Consider the following 10981-nt stretch of genomic DNA (forward strand, 5'->3'; position numbering starts at 1 on the left):
GAGATGTGTAAGGGTTTGGTGTGAGAATCTGAAGAGAGTGATTATAAAAACAAACAAACCCCATACTTTCATATTGCCTTTTTGGAAAAAAAAATAAAAATCTTATGTTTTAAATTTACAGATCCTCTATTTTAGGAAAGACTTGAAGATTAAGAGATTATTGCAGTAGGTCAAGGAAAAGAAATCCGCAAACATTTTGCACTACTGATTCCAAAGATGCCTGTTTGGGATTTAGACAATTTCTTTTGTTTGAGTTTTTTGTTGTTTTTTTGACTTCCTGACATGACGGGTGAACTGGATTCATCCACTGAAAGCAACAGAACTGTATGCACAATGACGCTTTTCTAACTATGAGATATAAGAGGAAGGACAAACAGACTATTTGTGGCTGTGCCCAAACTGCGTCAGGATCACCGTAATTTTTGCCTCTGGAAAATAAAACAGAAAACCAGGACCATTGAGAACAATGGCACTGCAAAGGAGAATGGAGAAAAGGAAAAAAAAAGAAAAAGAGAAGAAGAAATACACATGAATATTTCAGAAGCAGGTGCTTCAGACAGCAGCTCTTTAAACTCTCTGAGGATTGTAAAATTAAATCAAACACAGACACAGCAGCAATCTGGTTAATTGCTGAATGAAGAAAGAACTTAATCTCACGTGAGCAGTCCCCAGCCTTGTTGAACAAAGCACTGACTGCTACAGGTATAAGCTTCCAACGGATGAAAACTGACATTGCTCGCTCATACGTGGACACGTATGTCACATATAGACCACATCAGCATTGGACAGTCATACAAGCCCCATGACTTTTTACAGAGAACAGTCTGAAGTGGGACTATGGTTTAGTTCTTCTTCCCACCACTGTTGTTGCTTTTCTTACTGTGAATCTCGGCCGAGCTGAGGAGGGCACAGGGTGCGGACGGTGTTGCCTAAAGAACCCCCAACCATATCTGAAGTTGAACTGAAGAAGCAAATGCCTCTGGACTCAACTTACCTCTATTTAATGTATGTAGTGTATTCCCTAATTTTGTTGATGCTGAGTTGCATCTTTTAGAGGCTTTTATCACACTTTAAGAAAAAAAGATATCGCATTACCATTTGAAAAAATAATTATCAGGTTCCAATGAATACAGTACTGTTCATTTTACAACATAGTACTAAGAGGATAGGACATGGGGGTAACTGCTCTGAATTTGGGAACTATATGGTATGCTTTAAAAAGAAAGAGGGTTCAGACTAGAATGAATGCATTAAAAAGCTGTCATTCATGAGCAGATAACCATTCTTCTCTTTTTTATTTTTAGGATCTAAACCATGTTCACCATTTCCTTACAGATAATATGAAGTAGGGACTTTGTGTTGTGTTTAAAGGTGTACAAAAATCAAGGTGCTACTGTAACAAATATGTTAAATAATAATGAACTATATGGATATTAAATTCAAAACTAAGCCCTACCAGTAGACTAATCGTTTGTTTGTGGAAGGAATATTCCTACCTGCCCCAGAAAAGACCTCAAAAAGCTTAAATGAAACCTAAATGCCACATGATATTGAACTTTGCATTTTATTACTGCCTTGATGCTGGCCTTTTCAGATGTTCCAGTCTTTCTGCCTGCAATAGAAGGATGTAACCCTTTCTTTGAGATCAGTAGTAGTTTTACTGAAATACAGAGTGATTCCAAGTGGCTGTATTATTTTGAAAAATTAGGCTAATCGCAAAACTTGGCTGTGTTGGCTTATGCCTTTAGCCAGAACACTGGAACCGCTCCTGCCCTCTGCCAGGCCTCATAAGTTATCCGTGCCTGAACGAGTTGCTGAACTGTTGGGCAGTGGGGAGCTGGGTTTGAGGGCAGCTCTGACAACGGAGCTGAGCTGGAGTTCAGCAGCCCGAGACACGCTCTGTGTGATCCACTGAAGGTCTGTAGTGTCTACAGCGCGGTTCTGACATTGGGTTATGAGCTATGAAAACCTGTGCAGGCTGGATCGTGGCCACCAGGAACCCACTGCTCTCGCAGTCACTGAGATGAGCAGGACAGCTGCTTCTAGATCTGCATACGCAGGGGCTTGAAGCAGAACTAAACTTCTTTTCATATAGGTCTATCAGTGCATGAATTCAAGCAGGGGGAACATAAAAATAGCAGGTGTTTACTCAAGCTGTGTGTAGAAGAGCTAAGAGTGAGGATGGTACAACATCATTCCAGCCAGGGGATGAGCACTATTCTGGTGATACTGTTTATATGCTGTTTTTGTTAATTTTTGTACATGACCTGAGAGCTATATAGAGGAACATAGACACAGAGCCATTCGTTCAAGCAGAGCCGTTTCCAAAATGATGCCATTAAAAGCCTGTTAAATTCCAACCAAACCCAGAGCAATAACCATAAGCATATCTACAACAATGCCAATGCTTAAGTGTGTTTGACAAATGGTCATTTTTTTCCTTAATTTCTGCATCTTTTTAACAGGCACAATGTGACTTCATAGTGGATTTTTTTTTAATTTATCTGAAAACAGATGTAGGTGGATGGGTCCTTTCTTAAAACCTGCTTTTTAAAATGCAGATCATCACTCCTTTTCTAATGAGCCAGTAGAGGCTGGCACAGCTGAGATTATAACATCCCCAAGACGAATGAAAATGTGATTTCTCATGATAATACTTTAGTTTTTTGGGCACCTTCCATGAATTCAGGCAATTTTATAAGTATGAGTTAAATTAGATCTCATAGAGTTTATCACTGCAAACTAAACCACTTTCATAGTCCAAAACTTTCAAGCCTCAGTGCTTAAAATAGAAGCATAAAGGTCAGATTTAGGTAGGTATTAAGGGCTTAGTGGGACTTTCAGAAGCACCAGACTGTCTTTAAACCTTTATGTAGTCGCACATTTAAAAGGTCTTTTTTCAGAAGTGCTAAACATCCTCACCTCTTGGTGAATACTGAAGCAATTATTGCTTTACAAAGGCACGTGGCATATTGATCTGTAGTGTGTGATTTCCAGAGACGCTGGCTGCTCTTTGCAAAACAACCTGGAGGTCGGAGAAGGCAGCACTTTTAAAGAACGGTCTTTAGAAATCACAGCACGTCTTCACACAATTTCATGGCAAAAACCCTGTTGATTTAAATAGAAACAATGCAAAGCCTTAAGTTACAGCTGTCAGTTGCATTTGTAATTCATATTTGGCCTAACTAGGGTATGCAGCTCCACACAGGAGAATGGTTGGAGCCTTGCTTCACCAGCAGGATTTACAGAGCACGAGTACAACTGAAAACAGGGGATGACAATTTGGGGAATAGCGAAAATGTTTTAGCATTTGATAAAAAGCACCACCAGTAATTAATGTTTCCTTGCTATAAACGTGTAGAGAGATCCTACCGCGCTAAAAAGAAACTATCACTGAAGACTGAGCACTAAGCCACTACAAACTACACCAGGGGACAAACCACTGGAAAACTGAACAGACAGTAAAATGTGACATCTAAATTGTGACAAAGTGTTTTCTAGCTTTTGCAAGCCCTGCATCTCTGCATGTGTTACACTGTAATTAAAGCAGAAATACCCCCACAAACCAAGATGAACCAAAAATGAGTGAAAAAGGCAGGAAAACACTTACCAATCCAGGAACAGTTGGGTAGTATTGGCCAAAAATGCACTGATAACAGGTTCACTATAATAAATATTAGGAAGATATAAGAAAATAATTGAAATGTCAGATCTGCACATGAGTTTGATCAAGTGTAACAGGTGTCCCTGAGACACCTGTTGGATTTGACATTAGAAGGGATTTTGGTGCCATAAACAATTATTTTTCTGTGAGGTGTTTGAGCAGCAGCCTCTGCAGTGTACAGGAGACTCTTGGCCCCAAGGATCTCACTCTGGGAAAGGAGTTGCCTCAAGTGACTTGTGCTTGCAGAGGCCAGGGCAGTTCAGCAAGTGAGCTCCCTGTCCTTCTGGAGCCACTGGGAAGCCACTTATGGGGTAGGATTTTCCAAGCACCTTCTGTGGTTCAATACCCTTCACTCCTCTCAAACGGGACATCTGACTTGCAGTTCTGTTAGGAGAATCATGGGTCCGTGATCTGGTTGTTTTATTGAGCTTCTGCCCTTTGTTGTGAGCCAGCTGGACATAGAATGATGTGGCAAGAAGAAGGGGATGTACTGTGCCCACCAGGGATCAAGTCTCTGAAAGCTGGAGCCTGTGCAGGGTAAAGAGAGAGCCAGGAACTCACTGGAGGAGGCTGTAGGGAGGCTCTGACATGTCTGAAGAACACCAGAAGCCGAATTCTGCTATATTGAGCTCTCCTCTTATTTTTTCTGAGATGCAGGCCATACTTCTCCCTCTTTAGTTGTCAATGAAATAGCACGAGGTCATCTATATTGGCATCAATCACATTACTTAATTAAAGGTGGATGGATGGATGTCTGCTGGGCATGACTGAATTTTGAGGGCAAAAACCTCTCGTAATGAGTTTAGTGCACACGAACCCTGTGCACCAGAGTACACCGAGCTTAGCAAATTGTTATTCCCTCTGTTAGGCAGTAACAATCCCATCATACAGCTGGCTGGTGGCTCCCCGTGTGGATAGACACTCAGATCTAGAAGCGAACTGTGGTCCCAGCTACTGCTGAGATGGAGCTTTAACAAAGTGTGGACACAGCTGCTAAAGCACTTAAAATAAGAAAAAAATGTAATCGTAGAGGTACTTTTCTCAGCTTGAAAATATCTTACGATGTGCTCAGTCATGATAAGATAATCACTCAACATCAAGCCAGTCCCTTACTGATACCTTGGTTACTTCATCGTGTTTTATTGCAATAGTTTATGCACCTTGTATTAAAGCACATGAGCACTGGTTTGCACGACTGTAAATCCAGTTTAGAACAGAGCTCAGATTACTGAATATGTAATTGGAGTTATCAAAAAGAAGACGTGTTAGTAGAAAAGATATTGTTATGCATATCAGTTTAAAAATGTTACATAGTTAACAGTATCTGGCTGAACAATGAATGTGTTCCATAGAATAAGACTGATCCCAAGCCCAGCGACATGCCCGAGGAGAAAGTTCAATTGATTTTGATGAGTTTTGGAACAGTCCTGAAATTATTAAGTATACTACAGTTTTAAGTTATTCATAGGGATCAGGTTGCATTGACAGCTGGTGTAGTCCCTGCCCTTTCTTTCAAGCCAGGTGCAACTCTCAGATGAGCAGGTGCACTTAATAGGGTGAAAATCCAGCCTTAGCAAAAGTTTTCTTTGACATTGTTGAAGTTTCTGCAGCAAATTCAAAGACTAAATCTGATCCGAGGAATTAATTCACATCTGAGAGTAAAATTTGATTTTATGGCTTTAAGAACTTTCTTGTAAGATTGGTAGTAATTACCCTGTCTCAGGTGACTCTCTCATTGGAAATTAAAACCCCTTTGATTGTGAACTGATTCTTTCTATTGTCATAATTGCAAAATGGGATTAGGAAGTGACAAGGAAACAGGGAAAAGCCCCTTGGTCTCTGCTCTGAGGCTCCACTGTGGGCCAAAGACTTTCTTTTGTCCTTTTTCACATTATCTGTTGCATGAAATTACCTCGGTAGTGGGTGCTGGGCATTATTGAACTGTGGCTGGGGAACCACACGTGCTTATCTGGTGTCCGTATGGCAGCACATACACTAACAGGGGGATGTAGAGGTGATTAGATGATCCTGTACAAAGCTGACATGTAAATTTGTATCTCAGCCTGCACTCTGGAGTTTCTGTTGCTGGGACACATCCCTTTGGAAAGGGAGGAAGTTCTTGGAAGTTCATTGGGGCAAAGAGTACTTATCCATCCAACAGAATGATTACAAGAGAATTCTTTTAACTAAAGAAGGTTCCTCTAGAGGACTAGAAACAGTGATGATTTTGGTATTTAGTTGACAAAAAGTTTAAGATGTAAGCAGCATGGAAAAATAAGTACTAAAAAACTCATGATAAATACCTCCATGGTTGTTAACTTTCTTATTTTACAGCATGGCAGCGGAGTGGAAAAAGATACCTGTGCATATTTTGCTATTCATATCAATGGCAGCTTGGCAGGCTAAGGCAGGAGAGAACACAGTGAAATACTGGTGCAGAAAGCTGTACCAATACTTTGGGGTTAATGTTGGGTGTGTTGGAAGGAAAGCATACTGGCTTAGCGTGTGTCCCTTGCCCTGCAACCACTGTGAGCTGCTCTGGAGCAGCTGAGCTCTGAGCACAGCAGAGGAGGCAGCAAACACGTTACCTGGTTTTGATGGAGCAGACCTGGAAGATGATCTGTTTTGTATTAATTTCTTTTAAAATTCTTTTTGCATATTTTCAGATATGCAAAAAATACTAAATACTTTAAGCTAAGGCTCACACAAGACATCAAATCCTGCGTTTTTACATTATGCAAGATGTAGATAAGAAGCTAATAGCTTGTATGGGTGGTATTTCATTCAGTCTGCACAGCTTCGAGACACTAAAACTCAGGTTATAACCTCAAATACAGAGAAAATCTACACTAGGAGTAACTCCTGTCTAGATTCCCTGCCTCGCACTGTGGCCAGACGCAGACCGTAATGCTGTAAATGCAGAGTGGCTTAGACTTAGAGCCAATTTAATGGACTTCTGACCAGAAAATTCCATACCCCATCTACCTTTCAGAGAAATGTGACTTCCTCAGTGAATTGTAACAGGGCAGTACTACATCACTGCTTTCATTATTTAATTATGCTTCTAAAATTCCAGTCTGTTTGAAACAACTGAACATATGATGGTTTTTTAATGTTTGGCCCATGGGTAGAGAGAGTTGAGAAAACAGGGGCTGCAATCTCGACAATTGACATCATATGTATTTCCCTAACAGCCCAAGTTGGGTTATCACTTACAGTCTGTCCTCATCTTGAACTAGAAGGAATTGTTCCAAGAGAATCCTCCTGATTCTTACAGCTTAGTGAAAGATACCAAAAGAGCTATTAAATTCAAGTGTTTCAAGACGTGATTCTTAGAACCATACAAGTACTTCCTTAGGAGTCTGTCTGTAACGAGACCATTGCTGGTACACAACAGAGATGGAAAATAAATTATCCACTGGGTTTCAGAACTCTTAGCAAGTGTTCATCAGCTTATAAAAGTGAGAAATCAGATGTTAAGATTTTTTCACTTTTAGTGACAGTAGCAGCTATCTTAAACCTAACTACAAGAACCTACTGTTCTAAAACATTCACAGGCCTAAAAGCACAGAGTAAAAATGGAAAAGCAGAACTGTCCTTATTTTCAGATTGAGAAATTCAAATGTTCAGTGACACATCCAGGGTCGCCTGGGAAGCACGTCCTTTCAAAAATTACCCTATAAATATACCCGAATTTTAGTTTTACATTTATTTTGGCATAACTCTTTTTTACAACTGTGCTTAGAAAAATGGGAACTAAGTTATCATTTTATTTTTTAAAACAGAATCAAGATAGGAAATAAATATGGATTAAAAGACTGGTATATATTGATCATGTGAAAGATAGTAGTGAGGTGCTGTGCTTTTCCTGTATCTTTTTATTTAAATGAAGCAATTTCATGTTATGATTAGCAATTTCTGGTCAAATTGAAATCCCTCTACCATCTATAATACTCAAACCATGTAGCTTTGTTAGAAGCCCTCAGAACAAATACCAACACTTTATTAATTGCACAGGCAGGAAACAGTAAGATTACTTGAACGTGGCTGTTATGATTTTGTGACTGTACATAGATCTTGCAAAATGTTAATGGTAATATGCATACTGTACCCCACATAAACACCGCAAGAATAGCATGGTCATTGTTACGCTTTATAGCTGTTGTGGAAAATGTCTTAACCTGCATTCATGATGATAGTGCCCATCCTATTCCCATGCCTTTTTATACAGTTGTGGTAAGATTGTTATGAAATCCTTTTGTCAGTCATGTTCGAGCCTAACTTACCTATGTATAGAATTTATATATTAAACCCCCCTAATTTATACTGTGTTTTAACAGTTTGCCTGAACTGTCTATGGTTTCTAAATTTTGTAATGTGAGTGTCAAATAAGAATAATAATAAAATTTTAAAAAGGCTCAGCCGTGTTGATTTTGGTTTTCAGTTTTATTTGTAGTAGAGATTTCAACAACTGCAAATCTACAGAACAGGCTGTAAAGAAACTTGGGTTGCTTTGAAATTCCAAAACCACAAAGATATCCCTGACTGCACACAGCAATTCATCAATATGCGTGTAGGCACAAAAGTACCTGTGGTTTCTGCTCTTTCTCTTGTTTCCACTTTACTGCTTCTCTCTTCATCTTCACACATTCAGAACGTCGCACTGCAAACACACTGCAAGGAAAAGAGGTAAATTCTCTTAGTTCCCATAATAAAAGTATTTTCTTAGGTAGTTGTAGACTCCAAACTTCTTCATAATGAGAGGACAAATACAGGACTGGGCCTGTGTACTTTTAGTCTGTTCCTATAAAACTCCATGGTACAACTAATGTTTAATTGCATTCTTTTATTATTGGTATTGCTGTAAACTGACAGCTTCTATTGAGATGAGAGTCCCATTGCAGTAACCACATTCGGTAAGAGGCATCCTTGCTTCAAGTAGCATTAAATTATTTTAAACAAAGAAGAGACTCAGAGGAGAAACTCATGTGTAGGCATAAGTGGTAGAGTTTGTAACATTAAGCATCTGCACCACGTTACTCCTGTGAGTGTGTTCCTTCCATTCAGCACAGCCTGGCTCTGCCTGCCGTTACCAACCCAGGACTTCTGGACTGTGTACGTGGTGTTGCTGACTCCAAATCTCGCAGAAATGGGATGTGCTAACCAGAGAGAGGAAAAACAAAACCAATACATCTTTAATTAACAGAAAGCAAGCACAGCATGCATGTACTGCATGCACTGAAAGTCGGAAATTTTTGCCTCTGCCACTGAGTATTTCAGAAGCTTTGGGTAAGGCAAACAACCCCTCCTTTAAATTTCATATCTGAGCAATGGGAAAACTAAATGAGATTTACGTCTCCTGAATAGCTGCTGTGAGGATGGATCACCTGCTGTTGTAAAGCATGTGAAAGAGGGACCGTACAAAATGGCATTTTGAAGCAAAGGTGTTGAATGTAGCTTTTCATACAGGCACAAATGAGTCCCATCAGGATAATTACACAGAACTGTAATGTATTTTGCTGCATGAAGCAATCTAAAACATGGCTGCATTGTGTGTTACTCTTTCCTCAAGTTGAGCACACATTTGGTGTTGTAAAGTCTAATTAAACAAGGAAACATTTCATATAAAAAACAGTAAATACCATAAGGGTTGACAGCAGAAGCAGCTATAACTGCACTCAAATGAGTTTCCTTCCCACTTTTGTAAAGATTAAATTTCTCTGATTCTATTCTTCACCGTTACAGATTATTCCTATCTTCAAAATGGCCATTTCTAGAGGGGCTGTTGCTTTGTTCGAACTGGTCATGGCCAGTGAATTTCTCTGTCTCTGAGATACCACTGAAATTACAGCTGACATCTCTCTACTGCTGGGTTTCCACTGCCACCTCCTGAACAGGAGGGAGAATTCACTGCTTTCAGTACTGCTTTTCTTTTGAATGTCTATAGAGGTATTTTTGACAGCACTTTGTTTAGCACAAAGAGCAATAGCTGAAACTACTTCACAGTCTGTCTATAGAGGCTACTTAGTATAAACTTTGTCATGAGGCTTTTGCTTCGGAGTGAAATTTCTTTAGTTTACTTTATATATATTTGATGTGAAGGTGGTCCAACCTTTATATTACCATTTTTCTTCTTGAAAAAGGTTCAACACAAAAAGCTAATTATTCTTCTGATAGATTTGTTCTTTCAATTATCAGCTGAAAATGATTAATATTTACTAGCTCCCATTCATTACATTTTCATAACGAACAATAGTTATTTCCAACTCTTCTATTCCAGACTGAGGATCCTTCTTCCCAATGGGAAAGAACTGAAATACCCCAGAACCAAAATTTTCCTGCTTCAAGGTAGTCAGTTCCAATAGTCTCTTCCAGTGTGATCTTATTCTGTCCCACTAAACGGGATTTCCCCAAACTGTCCCTGAGCTGCTACACCCTGTTCGAGGGCCTCTCGGCTATTTATACGGGAAAACAAAAATAGCAAAGGTAAGACCTAGTAAAGCTGCAGCAGCAGTGAGGCAAGGAAGGCAGATAACATGATTCTGCCACATCCCAGAGATACCCACCACTGGTTTGTCATCAGCCTTTCAGCAAGAAACTTCCCATAAAATCCAAATACCCTTCTGTCGAGGGTTAAGATTGCGTTCCTTTATAATTAGAAGGAATTATTGTGCACTGAGCACCAGTGTCCACTAAAGCTTTGTACTCATGGGGGTTTGTTGTACCAGGCCATCGTATTTGTACAGTCCAATAAACTCTGTTATCCCTCTCCTCCACCTGGTTGGAGGCAGGGCACCTCTAATTTCTGTTTTGCACAGTCTCTGGATGTGAATTAGAGGTTCCTTCAAGAGCATCAGAATCTCTTCTGCTCCTTTTGTAAACTGGAGCATCCACCTTCCTAGGGCTTTTCCCTTTTCCCTTCTGCTTATGGCCGACATTAGGAGAGGACCTTGCTATTCGTCCCTGCGAACTGAGGCCTAGTGAGAGACTGAATCCAGCTCCGATTGGCTGCAGAGTCTAATCCAGGACTTCAGGTGCCGGCTCTGCAGTTGCTGAGACTTTCAAGATTGGTTTTGTATATTTTGTATTATTTTCTCTATTCTTATTAGTAGCATTAGTAAAACATCTTTAATTTTTTCCAACTCTCTTCACTCTGTCCTTCTTTTCCTCCCAATCGCCTCTCCTTAGTGAAAAGGGGGGAGAGGGAGGGGGAAGTGTGTGGGGGGGAGAGGGGGTTGACAATACATCTGCCAGGGTTTTATTGTCACCCCGCAATCTTAACCCTCGACACCTTCCTAGAGAGTCCTCTTGGAACAA

General features: G+C 40.0%; 1 protein-coding gene across 3 annotated transcripts in view; it reads left to right on the forward strand.

The window, feature by feature from the left end:
- The window catches only part of RASGEF1C (RasGEF domain family member 1C), a 70144-nt gene extending 69633 nt beyond the window's left edge, over positions 1 to 511 (forward strand). For all 3 annotated transcript variants that reach the window (XM_065029891.1, XM_065029892.1, XM_065029893.1), the window contains exon 14: positions 122 to 511. In XM_065029891.1, coding sequence (XP_064885963.1) covers positions 122 to 146 — 25 coding nt within the window. In that variant the 3' untranslated portion in view covers positions 147 to 511. The remainder of the gene's footprint in view (positions 1 to 121) is intronic.
- Positions 512 to 10981: the final 10470 nt, after the last annotated feature.

The sequence above is a fragment of the Columba livia genome, chromosome 14 (genome assembly GCF_036013475.1).
Source record: "Columba livia isolate bColLiv1 breed racing homer chromosome 14, bColLiv1.pat.W.v2, whole genome shotgun sequence".
Classification (NCBI taxonomy): domain Eukaryota; kingdom Metazoa; phylum Chordata; class Aves; order Columbiformes; family Columbidae; genus Columba; species Columba livia.